Source organism: Hydractinia symbiolongicarpus, chromosome 1, assembly GCF_029227915.1.
Source record: "Hydractinia symbiolongicarpus strain clone_291-10 chromosome 1, HSymV2.1, whole genome shotgun sequence".
Classification (NCBI taxonomy): Eukaryota; Metazoa; Cnidaria; class Hydrozoa; order Anthoathecata; family Hydractiniidae; genus Hydractinia; species Hydractinia symbiolongicarpus.
The window spans coordinates 13637395-13652034 of record NC_079875.1 but is presented as its reverse complement, the minus strand read 5'-3'; the positions used below and the strand labels follow the sequence as shown (position 1 = coordinate 13652034).

The window sequence follows — 14640 nt, the reverse complement described above, 5'->3', positions numbered from 1 at the left end:
AAATCTAGCTATACATAGTTTAAAATAAAATTACAACACAGATGTATGTGCCTACTTTTCATCTGTGTATTCTCCTGTTCGGAATGTCATTCACGTGGTACTGGTTTCAGTTGAGGGAAAACACGCACTTTTCACTGTCAAATTCTCACAAAAGAAGCTTTGGAGCAACTAGAATACCCCGTTAAAAAATTAAAACTGCGTAACTCAGCAACGCAGCTACTCAGCAATACAGCAACATAGATAATCAGCCACGCAGCAACGCAGCTACTCGGCAATACAGCAACGTAGATGCTCAGCCACGCAGCTACTCAGCAACGCAGCTACTCAGCAACGGATTAATACAGCAACATAGATACTCAGCTACGCAGCAACGCAGCTACTCAGAAAAATAGTTGAAAATGGTTTTAGATAGTTAAGAGGGATCTGAGCAAAATCTTCGTTTTTAGAATTAAATCAGTTTAAAAAAACATTGTATAACATTATATAAATGTTTTTTAATAACTACAAATATTAAATGAATAAGGAAACTATTTAAAGAAAAACTGCAAGTATCTGAATCCATGTAAAGTTAAATTAGCCATAACACACCCAAAATTACACAATATGACAGGTTTAAAGTTAGTAAACAAAGATTTTTTAAGAAATTTACACCTAATTTATAAAGAGCTTACCGCATGAACGGCGCGTTTTCCCCCAAATCATAATGGCTACCCTTAAAATGTGTCACATTTACTTGCCGACTGGGAGAATATCTGCTTTCTTTATTAGCTATATATATGGAAGCTATATCTGTATTTCATATTTTATTTAAAACATATAATTTTCGGTATAGCTATACATATTCTGTAGTTGCTCCTTTTCATTCTCATATGATATGATTATTAAACGATAAGATAGTGCCATATATTCGAAAGGGAACCAATTTTTACGAATTTTGTCGCTTTCTATATAGTTATATAGCAAGCCAACATATGCTTTTAGTGTAAGTTCCATAATTATTTCATCCTGTAAATTACTTTTCTTAAGGAAAAAAAGAAGTAGTATCGTGGCAAGGTATACAATATTGTATGGCTGATGTTAGCAGCTACTTTGTTAAAAATCTCAACAATATGCAACATTATTGAATAATGTCACTTTAAAACACATTAAATGCCACTTTAAAAACAACATATCTCAGGACACTCTATAGCCAATTTGTTAAAGAAAAAATATGTTTTTTGGGTTATTGCATTATTGCATTTGCATTCTCTTTGCGTGCAAAATAATCAAAAGAATTTTCATGATCATTTGACTGTTTCAGACGCCATTATGTTTCTAGGAAAGCGATCCTAAAACGACGGCATCCGGAATAAATATACGACTATTCTCTCCCCATATGTCAGCCAAAGTTTCTTTCTATCTTGCGCGCGCTAAAGCCATACATACAGAAAGCAGAAAATTAAACCCACAACCTAACCCACAACCTTTTATTATAAAATTCCACTAAAAAAGCTTTTCTTCAAGTTATGACGATTCACTAACAAGAGGGTAAAAAATTCAGTATCTAAAATATTTTCACTTTTCGATTTAAGTAAAGAATGTACATGCGGCCTGGTTCCTGAAACAAGAACATGGTATACCTCTATTCAGGACGTGTACTATATGTCCATTCGTGATTAACAATTCACAACACAAATAAATACGCAGCAGGCTTGGCTGCCAAAATGACTCAGTGAACACACAAAAATAATAGAATATCGGCTCAGCCTTCATCTGTCAACTCTTTTTATTGTGGAAACCATGACTTAACGCACTAGATCCCTTTAGAGCTGGGTATTTTATACAATCCTGTCTTTCAATGAACTTAGTTAGTGTGCTTAACTCGGAAATTACATTAATATGGGGGCCTTAAAGATACAGCCCTTACACTTATTCTTTTATCTCTATACCAGTGATGTATCTATTTTTACATTTAGGCTTTTAGATATCTTAGAAGATGATATGCAAATATTAATCGGTTAGCTGTGCGGTTATTCATTACCTACTTTTCGTTTGCAGTAATGGCGCAACTACATGTTACTAGAAAATCAAGAAAATTTAAGTTACATCATGTCAGGTCGTTAGGTGACAAAAGCGACAACAAATCGAACATGGGTGAAATGGATAATAAGAAAGACGTAGTGTGTATTTTTGGGCAAAAACAGTCTTTGCAATAAAAAATGGAAAGGTTGGCATTAAATGTCAACAGTTTATCAACGCTAATCAAAATCTGAAAGTTTATTACACATATATAACATTTAAAAGAATTTTAATAATATGTTATTAACTTATCTGATAAATATAGAAACTAATGAAAGAAAAAAGAACAACAGGTAAACCAGTTTAATATTAAAATTCCATAGAATCTTAATCCTGCCTTCTTTTGTTCATTTATTGCTTGCTGAAAGCTCTTTGCATAGTTATATGATTACGAATTGAGTCCAGAAACTTTCAAATGTTATGAGAAGCTAACTTGGTATTATTCGCTAGTTATAAAAGGTCTGTCGGTACAACCATGTTACAAATTATAATAACAGCTTTTATATTTTTTGGCTTTGTATGTCATATTTAATTGCTTGATGGGAAAAAGTTGTAAGGGGTGTAGTAATTATAATGAAGTGTATAAAACTGAATTGTTATTATTCGCAACTACGAAGCCAGTCTTAACTATAATTTAACACAAGGACATGTATGTTGAATGTTCAAGGAAGATAGCTATGATCAAAAGTAGTTTGGTTAACGAATAATTTTACTTATGGGCGTCGATATTTTTGTCTAAAGACTTATAGATAATACTGCAACTGTACATTCAAATGGTGTTTCTTCAACTCTAAATTACAAATTAACGTTGTATGAAAATATAACTAGTCGATCGCCCGTGGAAAATTCCACGGTAAATCGCCTGTCGTACATATTTCTCCCATCGTTATTTTGAGCATCATTGCCTCCTGCTAACATGAACCAAAACAATTTGCTTAAACGGGGGTTTATGACTATAATTTTAGGTGCAACTCTAATAACGTCCTTGATTACAAAACCCCCCATTTTTAAAATTGGCTCACGGACAGGCAGACAGCGAGTTTTATAAAGACGGCAAATAAATTAAAATCAGTTGATCTTAAAATAATGATAACCCTATGTTTGGAGTTTTTGGATGTTTATCCAAATTTTCTTTTTATCTAAAAATGTTGCCTTACAAAAAAAAAAACGGAATTTAATATATATATAATTTAAATATAATAATAATTTATTGTTTATTAATAATTGAACTAGCCTACAGTACAAAATGTAATGCGATCACTGATGTAATTGAAAATGTCTTTTATAATATTCATATTCTATGTTTTTGTTTTTTAGGAGGAAACGTAAGTTGGTGACTTCAGCATCAAGCAGAATACAAAGATGGCATCGTTGATTATTTACAGCGTTTGTATTTTATATTTTACAACTGTGATTGTCACAGAAAAATGTTCAAATCCTAAAGGTGGCCTTGAGTTCTGTTCTTGTTCTGCGGATGAAACTATCGTTACCTGTCGAAATAACAGCATGCTGTTTTTCCCAACAAAATTGCCATTGAATGTGGAGACATTCATTTTTGAATCAAAATCATTGCAAAATATTCCTCCTTCATATTTTCAATCCTACATCAGGTTAAAAAGTATTCAAATTACAGGCGGAGTGTTTCCTGATCTATATCAACAATACTTTAATGGAATTAGTAGAACTGTGATGCATTTAAAAATATCAGAAACAAATCTTAGATATATCACCCAAAACACCTTTTATTATCTGTCACAGTTAACATCATTAGAATTACAAAACAACGACTTCATATCATTTCCAATCCAACTTCAAATGGAGAATTTAACACATCTTGATCTTTCTGGCAACAAAATAAGTTCCATAGGGAAAGACGTGTTTTCGAAATTACGCAACCTTGAAATGCTCAAGTTAAACAACAACAAGCTAACGTCGTTACCTTCCAACTTGTTTAGAAATCTGGTCAGTCTAAAAAAATTATATGTATCAAATAACCAGTTATCCAACCTATCTTCAGACATATTTTTGAGCCTACGATATCTTACAGAACTTTATATAACCGACAATAAACTGGACAATGCATTTTGGGAAGCTTTAAAAAAGCTTAAAAATGTCCAAAAACTAGGTTTATCAAGGAATCAATTCTCTTCTGTTGAGGCAAATAATTTTTTACATATGGGCGATCTTCAAAGTATCTTCCTGCGTGAAAATCGTCTACCCTTGGTAATAAAATCAAAGGCGTTTTTCATTGACCAATCAAATGTAAGAGAATTGTATCTGTCAGGTAACAATATAACCCAAATTACGAACTTCACATTTTTTGGTCTACAAAATTTAACAACACTGTATTTGGATGACAATAGATTGAAGGAAATCCCTACAGATGCCTTTCTGCATTTATCGAAGTTAGAATGGTTACATTTGAGAAGAAACCAGTTAACATCAATAGATATTGATGGCTTTAGGGGATTAAAGCAAATTAAACACATTTATCTAACATCCAATCTGCTGAAAAATATGAATAAAGTTTTCCAGCATTCAAAGAGTCTTGTTCAATTAAATTTAAATGATAATAGAATTGAACATATAACCAAAACATTGTTCGAGGGCTTGGAGAAATTAAAGTATCTTAACTTGGATAACAATACCATCAGTGATATATACGGAGGGGCGTTCATAAAACTACCATCACTGGAAAAGCTTTATCTTCGACATAATAAGTTGACCAAGATAGATGAAGACGATTTTGCGCATGCAACTTTCAAAGAGCTTTACTTGAGTTACAATCACTTAGACATCAAAACAAAAGCTTTTCAAGATATCAGAAACTTGAAAAAGCTTTATCTATCTGACAACAGAATGACCAGTGTCAAGGCAACGATGTTTCAAAATACAAAACTAGAACTTTTAAATCTGCAGAGAAATAGAATAAGTTTCGTCGAATCTCTTCCTGATTCAGTCAAAATCAACATTTCACATAATCAGCTGGATTATCTATCGTCTGAAATGTTCAGCCGAAACATTGAGATTCTAGATGCAAGTTACAATAACATCAGTGCATTGAAGAAGTCGACTTTTCAAAATGTGTTCAGCTTGAGGAGCCTTTATTTACAACATAACAGAATTGACACGCTGGAAGAAAACACATTTTGTCGTCAACTTCTTTGCGAGTACTCCTTGATTAATTTTGAAAATAATTTGCTGCCATGCAACTGCAAAATTTGGAGTGTGTTGAGTCCCATCTCTATTATTATCATTCGTGGTAGTTGTCCGTCTATGAGCCTTACTGATTTAGTGGAGAAAAATGGGTGTCAATGTGGCACCAGTGATTCAGGTAAATGCAACACAAAGAAAAGGATATGCGAGGACCATAAATGTAAAAATAATGCAGAATGTATAGCACTTAATGAAAACTCTTACATTTGTAAATGTAACGGAGGTTACCATGGTCGCACGTGTCAACTCAAAAGCTCAGAGTGTAACCCAAAGTTATGTAATAATAATGGGACTTGCCAACGCATTGGAAAAAAGGCAACGGAATATACATGTTTATGTAATACTGGATTTTCTGGAAAGAATTGCGCAGTTAAAACTTTGACAAACGTGGAAATAACTTCAATTATGATATCTGGGCTGGTCATTGAAGCGATTGTCTGCATCGTGTTCGTTATTGCCGTTGTGTTTTTGTTTCAGAGAGTAAAGACATACCGGGTGAGTTGAAAATTATTTTTTTTGCAAAAAATTGAAAGCGCAACATACATAAGCAGTAAAAGTTTCCCCTTTGAATTCAAGTTGTGAAAGAAATGTCTAAAACTCAATGGTTTCTCAACGCTTTACAGTTTCAGAACTATCACAATCCCCGCCAAAAAATGACAGGTATTCTTATCAGGCAAAATAAATATCCAGTTCAAAATCAGCAGAAAAGAAGTTGTTACATAACATAAGTATTACGCATGCGTTAAGCAAGTTACGTAATTTAAAAATCAAATTTAGCCCCCGTAATGCGATTTTAAAATCACAGCCTAAATACAATTTGTTGATATACCCAGTATTTTTTATTCCATTTAGATCTTAGAACATTTGCCTATAAGGCGGTTGCTTAAACAAATACTAGATTCACTTGTATCTTCTAGACATTGAGCAAGAAGCCCAGTCCTGCAGATGAAAATCAGTATGCTTCGATTGATACACTGTACCTCCCTGAATCTTTCCCTACCTATCAACCGTTGAGTAAAATGGAGAGTACAGTAAGCATTTCAGGGTGTTAATTATTGTTCGCTAGTTGACATTAAATCAAAAGAGTATGGACATAACTTGAAAAACGCAACTAAAGGGACAGCTTTTTTGGTTTTTTGGTTCATTTAAGTGAAGTGTTTCTGCAATGTAGGATTATTTCTGATCCTTTCATAATTGCATTCAAATATACACTTTTAGTTGAAGACAAAATTTAACAGACAAATTAATTACATACTTTGCTGGTGCCGATGGGGAGAGGGGAGAGGGGGATAAATGTAGGAGAAAAGAGAGAGGGGAAGGGCTCGATCATCCAGTGTTATAAAATATAATTAAGTGTTAAATAGATTAATCTTTAGTCAAAACATTTTTTGCATGCTCCATACAAAAAATGTATCCATGATATCTACCAACGAAATAATTACAATATATACAAAATTGAAATGTACATAAATATTTTGTGTAATTTAGACAGCGGAATCCCCCGATGCTAATGAATACGAGTTGAATCTAGAAATGCAGGGAGAATCTGGGAAAGAGGTTGGTATAACAGTAAAGCAAATTTCTGTATTTTTTATACTTTTTGTCTAACGTTTGCACCCAAAAAACTCAAAATGGTTGTTTATTTTGTTTTATTTAAAAGTGTCTTTAGCAACAAGTCTATGAGATTCTTTTATTATTTTTATAATACTTTCTTACTTAGGGAAGGTGCTAAAGTTCTTTTCTTATAGAATTTTATTAACAATTTACACTAAGTGTTGCTTGGCAAGTAACAAGAGTTAAAAACATTTTTGGTAAAATAATTTTTTAAAAAGCTTTTCATTCATTTCTCTCAGTCAACAAGTTCTTAAGAAAATTCTCAACTACGGTGACGCTAAATAAACAAATACGCAGTAGGTAAACAACAATTTTTTGCAGAAAAAGCGGAGTGCCATGAACGTTATAATGTTTATATGTTTTTGTCACGCCCTTTAAATCAAGTATTGCCTTTATCATGTTTAACTGTTTCCAGTCATGTAAATGTCTGCAAACGAGTAGAGGCAGAAAGCAAGTATCAATTTCTCCAAAGTAGGAATACAATTGTATGCTTTCCTCAGGAAATGAATAATGACGATGAAACGAAAGATTCCTACTACAATGTAGCAACGAGAACATGAGAGTATGGTATGATAAAATATTGCAACCGCAAGAAGTTATTCCAATTGAAGAGCCATTTTGAAAGATGCGGACAATTGGAAAAGCAGTTAATTTTAAAAGAATTGCACAATTTCACGAAAGCGAGGTTTAACATTCTAAGAATATATTTTAAATAATTTTATCTAATTTTTTTTATTAAATACTTTAGTTTTTGTACGATATCAGACGTCAATGGTTAATCTGTTCTAAACACAGATATGTCAGAAGAACTAAATAAGGAATTTAAAGAATAACAATAGCCAAAGTGGAACACTCATATAGAGAGAGCTGGATTTGCCTCAAAGTCCCTGCAGTGCTCAATACTGGTATCCGCTAACGAAAGTCTTGTAGGTCGAAATGCTAAGGTTGTCTGAATTTTCCGGAACCCCTTTGGCGTCGGTGTGATCCAGTGGATGAGAGCCCGGAGTACATCTGATGCGATTATTCCGGGTTGGAGTCCCTGGGCTGCTGAGGCAAAGGGATTCGCTAGAATCCTACAACTTTGTGATATAAATATAGGAACGCTTCTTTATCAAAGATTTATTTCTTGATTAGCGTAACTTCTGATTAACAAAAGTCTCTCTTATAATTAAAAAAAGACATATTATGGTTTTATTAGGGTGTAATCGACAGAATTATGTCTTTTATAAGTAACCAAAATCTATTTTAAATATAAACTTGTTAGAAGTGTTGTTATAACCACTCTTATATCCAACTTTTTCTTTGAATCAAAAAATAAAAAAACGCCCCGCTGTTTAAGAGATTTACCCAAGTTTCGTTTTTGTTCTGCCCTTTTACCGAGACTAGTGAAGTACTGAACGGTGCCAACCTAGTATAGCGATACGATAATATTTAGTTGTTCAATGTTGTGAACAGGACTACGTTGTTAAAAAAAAAGTATTATTTGTACAAATAAACTATTTTGTATCAATATTTTAGATTCTGTTGGTTTCGTCAATACCAATACTACGGTCCCTTGTCAATATTTTAGTGATCTGAAGTTTATTCAAGCTAGATTTTTATTTTATCAGCAAATACACGAGCGAAAACTACAAATTCGTATTATAACGGCATTATGTAAGCTTATATTTGTATTTTAAGTTATGGGTATAAACACGAATATATAAGTTAATATCAACAGTCTTGTTGTAGTAATTTTAACGCGCAAAATCGTAGAGATAAAACCTTGTGCTTAACATCAGGGACACGTGTACTTTTAAATTTGCAGTTTCATGGCAAATATATTATTGCTGTTCGAGGCCAAATGTTTGTTAGCCGTTAGGTAAGCGATAGCGGCTATGGCATAAGGAGGACGGGAAAGTTGTTTGCAAGATCTATTGACTAGAAATGTTTCTACAGCCAAAATTTATTAAAAGCGTCGAAGTCACCACCCCGCTCCCCCACTCCCTCCTCTTGGTAGAAAGTTAGGACTCCAATCAATCAATCAATTAACCAATTAATCAATCAATCAATCAACTAATTAATCAATCAATCAAACACTCAATGGGAAAACGAGAACAAAACAATGTATGTGTTTCAAAATAGAGGTAAAAAATGATTCATTATACTACATATTTTAAATAAATTTAGCTACCTTATATCGGTGAAAAATCCGTCGGTCATTTTGTGGCGTTAAATGATCTTAATTTTTAACCGACGAAATATTTTGGCTGGGTATATTAAAGAATTTTTTGATATTATCTTTCATTATATTTTCATCAATTATCATTAATCCTCATAAATTATTATCAATTATCATCAATTATCATTAATCATCATAAATTATTAAGAATTATCATCAATTATGGTACAACCCGGAAACTTCTTGGTTTGCTAGAAGACACTTTGACTCGCTGTCATTAGGGGTGGTTTCTCAGTAGAAGATTCTATAATTCATTTTGAATCATCTCTTTTAACGTATTTAAGGCCAAAAAATATTAATTTATCAAGAAATCCTCCTTGGGGATAAAATTGGTCGGATAGAAATAATCGACTGCCGAAAATATTTGTCAATCATTTATTTCATCGGTAAAAATTTTGTGTCACCCACCAAAAAGGCACTTTTAGTCGACGGATTGTTCACCGATAAGGTACGCGCAAAGATCCCTGCAAAACGGATAGAAACAACTCGATTGTTATTTTTAGTTAGATACAATATTTATCTGAAACAAAGTCCACTGGTACAATCAAGTTCGCGCTTCTGATATAGAGAGATTTTTTATTACTAAATTACAGACGATCAAAACAAAAGAATAATTATCAGGAGCACCAATCAAAGTGCAGCAATCCTTTTTCTGAGGTATTACGCTTGTGCCGTTGTGAAAATCTCATTTAGCTGGCTACTTAATGGTTAGAAAATTGATAATTCGGAAGAAGAACTGTCAAAAATCATTCACCTAAAAAATACATTTAACTAGGTTTGTTTTACTGTGTCGACTTGATTTTCATCAATATCCAGCATTGTGCATTCAAAAGGATAACGAATTCGTTGTGCATCTGGTGAATTTACTTGTTTATAATACATATTCGCGTATCTATAAAATAAAATAACAAATTAAAAATTTTTTCGTGTTAAAATCTCTTTGTAGACTTCCCATAATCGTTTCTTTTATTTTATTTTGTTTTCTTCTTTCTAATTTAGTGAAATCTAAGAACAACTAACCACTAGAGGATAGTTGCTTATAATGTTTCTTGGATTCTTTGAAATTCTACTTTTGTTTTTAGGTATTTGAAATCCGGCAAGCTGTAACGTCTCTGGGCCTTGCTTATTTGAAGATGTCTTCAAGAGTAAAAGTCTACACTTCAAAAAGTTTTAATTTTTTTTAGCTTTGCAAGCTACGTAAAAAATAAATTTATGTTGACTCTCCATGCAATAGCCAGTTGGAAATCTTTGAGGCTTAATATCTTAAGAGCAAAAAATTTTTTTTAAAAAAAATAAGAAATTTTTTTTTGTATTATTACCGTACTTGCTTCAAATAAACAGGGTGTCCATTAAATTTTTCGTTTTTCTCAGGGTGCGCCTATTTAAGTGGGTTTTAACAAACGGTTGGTGATCTTTTTGTTTCTCTTTTTCTAATGGAATATTTTTTTCACAAAACATCATCAATATCTTCATCGTTGATTATACAAAATCTGATCAATCATCAACAATATTGTCTTATGGTATTTCACATAGATTTCACATGGAATTCGTTATTTAAAATTTTTCCTTAAATCTGCATGGAATTCAAAATTTGCATTATGTATCAAACGAACGTCCTTTTAAAAGAAAAGTTAACAGGACTAGGCTAGGACAGGTTAAGGTTTTAAAAGAAGGGGTAAAATTAAAAGGGGTAAAAATCAATTTATTAAATTGACCAAAAGGCTTTCTCAGAGAGGCAAACATATAGTTTGCTACAAGTTTACTTAGCGTGTTGTGAACAATAAAAAAAGTTGTAGTTAAGAGATTTTGTAGCTTCTGTCTATCAGCCACATTTAACATCACTGTTCTTGTTCTACCTTGGACGATGGACCCAAATCTCGCGCTGTGCTATATTCTTCTGTTGCTTCAGCTTCTTTATTCTTCATGACAAAATCTTTCGATGCGGTTGGGTTGTTTCTCTATTATAAAAACAAAGATTTAAGTGAAAAATTAAAACATAAAAAGTAAAATGAAAAAGATTATATCTAATCCTCAATGTTTCCTTATGGTTACAAGAGTCAAAGTTTTAAAGATTTTTGTTTGATAATTTTTCATTTTCTCGACAAGAATTTTTAATAACAACAGTATATTTTACTCATATGTTAGTTTCGATTAGTTAGAGCTAAAGGTAGTTATATGATCACGTGATTACGGTGCATTGTTACTTTTTCGTTAGTTATTCTAATTTCGTTAAATAAATAGAGAAAAATTTTAACTAATTTGAAATGTGAGTGTCATTTTTGTAAATTAGATTTACTTTTTTCAACGTCTCAAAAATTAAAACTAGTACCTAATCCACACGATTCAACTTATCTAATATCGAATTCACGCTGAACAGTTACAAACATCTTTTATTTCACGAACCTTAGGGTCTGTTTATATAAGAGCCAAAACGGGAAGATTAGTGGGACTACATTTAATGGGATCAGATAAGCTCCTCAGAAAATCTACCAAAGTCACGCTGGGGTAGCTATAAGGTAATAATTTAATTTCTCATTGATTAAACTAATGGCCATTGTGTCTTAGGATACTGTTAGTTACACCTGCCCATTGTGACTAAACATTTTATTTTTACATATAAACTGACCAACACATTTGTACTCATAACAGTTAGCTTTTTACGGAAACTAGTCGGTGGCCTGGAGATAAATTTACGAGTTCACCTTTCCTTTATTTACCGCCTTTCGTGTCTCGCTGCCATTTTGCGTGACAGACAGACGTATACGAGTATTAAAATGTAGATTAGACGTTAACCCGTGAAAAAATCCACGCGGTTGCCTGTCTTTTATATACCGTTTTTCGTGTTTCTGTAACAGAAGGACAAACAGACGCACAAACAGACAGACTGAATACGGCTATTATTAAGGAGACTAGTCTATAACCCATGGAAAAATCCACGGGGTCGCCCGTCCTTTATATATTACGTTTCGTGTTTCCGTTACGGGACGCGGTAACCCTTTTGAACAAAAAGAATACGGCTATTATTAAAGAGAAGCCACCCGTCCTTTGTATATCGCATATTTCGTGTTTCCGTAGGACAACATTCTTCTCGCGCACAAACAGACAGATGGAATACGGCTATTATTAAAGAGATAATTTTTTTATAAAAACTGACGGGGAAAAAAATTTTAAAAATCTTTTGTTACCTGATATTTCCTTTGCATCACGAAAAAGATCCCAATCAACAGAAGTAAAATCACACAAAAAATAGCGCCAGCAATCAGGACACTAGTTACAGCACCGTTCTTCTCTTCTGTCACTACATTTTTATAAAGACACGTGTCGCCAGAATAGTTCTCAAAACAACTGCAACTAAAATTTCCATCCCCGTTCCATACACACGCACCATGGTCATTGCAAAGTTTTGAAGAACAGTTGGTTGGTTTTATAGTACAGAACTTTCCAGAATAACCATTAAAGCATTTGCATACTTTATCATTCGGTCCTAATTCCATGCATAGGCCATTATTACCACACAGACCGTTTTCGTAGCAAATGGGCTTCACGTTCTCGCAAAGTCTGCCAATATAGCGATCCTTACAATCACATAGATCTAAGTTGGAGCATGTACCGTTTTGGCACGGTCCAGTTTCCTTTCTAATTACTTCAAGAGACAATGTCTCTTCGTTATTATACTGTTTGCAGTTTCCAAGGATACTGTTTACGCTCTGAAATGTTGTCCGCAATTGTCTGGATACTACACAGGAGCAAGGAAGGAAATTGTCTGTTAAGTCAACGCGATGTATGATTCCATTTGCGAATATGGGAGCATCAATTGATTTGATTTGATTACCTTGTAAATTTAACTCCTTCAGTTGTCTTGAACGTACGAATGCATCTTTCGCGATGCTTGAAATACTGTTAAAACTTAAATCGAGGTACGACAAAGAAAGTGCGTTAAATACTTCAGAATCGATTGATGTTAAATTATTTTGTTTGATGGTGATGTTGGTTACCAAGGATTTAAATGCATTTTTTTCGATCTTCTTAATTTTACCTTGGATGAATGAAATACTTCGTAGATCGGGGTATTGTGATCTCGTAAAGTAACCAGCAGGAACAGTTGTAAAAAGATTTGAACGGCTCGTAAAACTTTTAATGTTCTTTGGTAGGCTTACTGGAAGTTTCTGCAAGTTTTCACACACAACTTCTGTGTTATTACACACACAATTTTGTGGGCAATTTGCCAATACTTCTGGAGAAGCAATGAGTAACAATATCGCCCACATTTTCTAAAAACATAACGTCATTTCGAAATTAAGGTATGAACTATCGCGAGAGACCATGATTTCTATGTTCTCATGCTTGCATTTTTTATTAAGGAAATCCAAATGCAGCTAAACGAGTCTTTTGGGAAACCTTTTGATCACAACAAAAAAAGAATAGAAAAAAATTAGTGGAACTTTTTTTTGCGAGTCAAGAATTATCTGCACTTTCAAAAAATAACTTTAGCGTAAACGTTCCACAATCGCACGATCCGTGGAAAGTTTCTGGCTAGCGATATTCTTCCCAAATATAATAAGCCTAGTGTAGGAAATTTAGGAGCTAGTTCGAAAAGAGGTTAGGGGATATCCGGGCAAAGTCAAGAAAGAACAGTGCCATAGTTGAACCGCCAAAACATTACTCAAAGTGAACCATTTTGTGTTCAGGTTTAAATCATAGCTCAAATTTGGAATGAATATTTGTTGATTGTAAAAAGAGGTCTTAAAAACCGTTCTGTCCTTAAAGTGTTACAAGAAGGGAGGGCTCTCTCACATGCACAGAATTTTATATAGAGAAAATTAAGTTTTAAGGGCGTGAGAATGCATAATCATTCCCTTCTTTGCTACATTTACTTATTTATTTTATTTATTTTTTATGTTGCAAAAACGCGGTATGACGTATAAAAATCCATTATCCAAGACATGGGGCTCGTTTTACTTTCAGAGAGAAAAATTGCACTAAAAACCCCTTTAAAAAGAAAATAATCAACTTACGAAGAATAACTCAGAATCCAAACTTGTCTTATTGCTAACGTTTTATGTTTACAAAAGTAGGAAATATAACCAGATTTTTGTTTCATAAGATTTCTATCTTAATTCGTAAAAGTAGTCATTAGCAACATGTCAGTTCTGTTTTAATATAAAGATTTTCTCTATTATATGTTTTAAATTAACTCCAGCATCTATACAATTTCAAGCCCGGGTTTCCTTTTTTTTACATCACAAAATAGACCGAACCAAAAAAGAATATTATACCATGTACGAATGGTCACACCAACTAATTGCACGACTTTGATTTGATAAGAACACAAGCTTCGGGTTTTGCCGAAAGTTGAGGGAAAACAAATGCTTATTATATCCAAGAAAGATATTTGTTCCGTCATTTTTTTATTTCGACGTATAAAGTGACCAACATATCTTTGTTCATATTAGTTAGCTTTATAAGAAAATAATGTCGTCGTAGCCTAAGACTCAAATTATCGTTTTTTATAGTGAGAACAACCTGACACT

At 33.1% G+C, this 14640-nt stretch overlaps 2 protein-coding genes across 4 annotated transcripts; one reads left to right on the top strand and one right to left on the bottom strand.

The window, feature by feature from the left end:
* The first annotated feature begins 2447 nt into the window (after positions 1-2447).
* Positions 2448-8607, top strand: LOC130641048 (insulin-like growth factor-binding protein complex acid labile subunit). 3 transcript variants are annotated; one of them, XM_057447692.1, is made up of 5 exons: positions 2448-2517; positions 3376-5769; positions 6192-6305; positions 6763-6831; positions 7389-8607. In XM_057447692.1, exons 2-5 carry the CDS (start codon positions 3421-3423, stop codon positions 7446-7448), a joined length of 2592 nt encoding a protein of 863 aa, XP_057303675.1. In that variant the 5' UTR covers positions 2448-2517; positions 3376-3420; the 3' UTR covers positions 7449-8607. The 3 variants fall into 3 exon arrangements, with proteins under 3 accessions (XP_057303675.1, XP_057303689.1, XP_057303680.1); XM_057447706.1 differs by lacking the exon at positions 7389-8607 and having other exon boundaries at positions 6763-7276; XM_057447697.1 differs by lacking the exon at positions 2448-2517 and having other exon boundaries at positions 3361-5769.
* A 152-nt stretch (positions 8608-8759) lies between these two features.
* Positions 8760-14278, bottom strand: LOC130641077 (slit homolog 1 protein-like). Its single transcript, XM_057447730.1, has 4 exons — positions 14125-14278; positions 12295-13380; positions 10966-11067; positions 8760-10001 (listed from the first exon to the last, which is right to left on the bottom strand). The coding sequence occupies exons 2-4, from the start codon at positions 13375-13377 to the stop codon at positions 9981-9983; spliced, it is 1206 nt and encodes a 401-aa protein (XP_057303713.1). The 5' UTR covers positions 13378-13380; positions 14125-14278; the 3' UTR covers positions 8760-9980.
* Positions 14279-14640: the final 362 nt, after the last annotated feature.

Excerpts from the sequence above, each read along its gene's own strand:
- LOC130641048 (XM_057447692.1), top strand. The coding sequence starts at position 3,421 with ATGGCATCGTTGATTATTTACAGCGTTTGTATTTTATATTTTACAACT. Across the intron at positions 6,306-6,762 it reads TGAGTAAAATGGAGAGTACA|ACAGCGGAATCCCCCGATGC; the intron begins GTAAGCATTTCA and ends TGTGTAATTTAG. Across the intron at positions 6,832-7,388 it reads AGGGAGAATCTGGGAAAGAG|GAAATGAATAATGACGATGA; the intron begins GTTGGTATAACA and ends TGCTTTCCTCAG.
- LOC130641077 (XM_057447730.1), bottom strand. The coding sequence starts at position 13,377 with ATGTGGGCGATATTGTTACTCATTGCTTCTCCAGAAGTATTGGCAAAT. Across the intron at positions 11,068-12,294 it reads TGATGCAAAGGAAATATCAG|AGAAACAACCCAACCGCATC; the intron begins GTAACAAAAGAT and ends TTTTTATAATAG. Across the intron at positions 10,002-10,965 it reads ATTTGGGTCCATCGTCCAAG|ATACGCGAATATGTATTATA; the intron begins GTAGAACAAGAA and ends TTTATTTTATAG.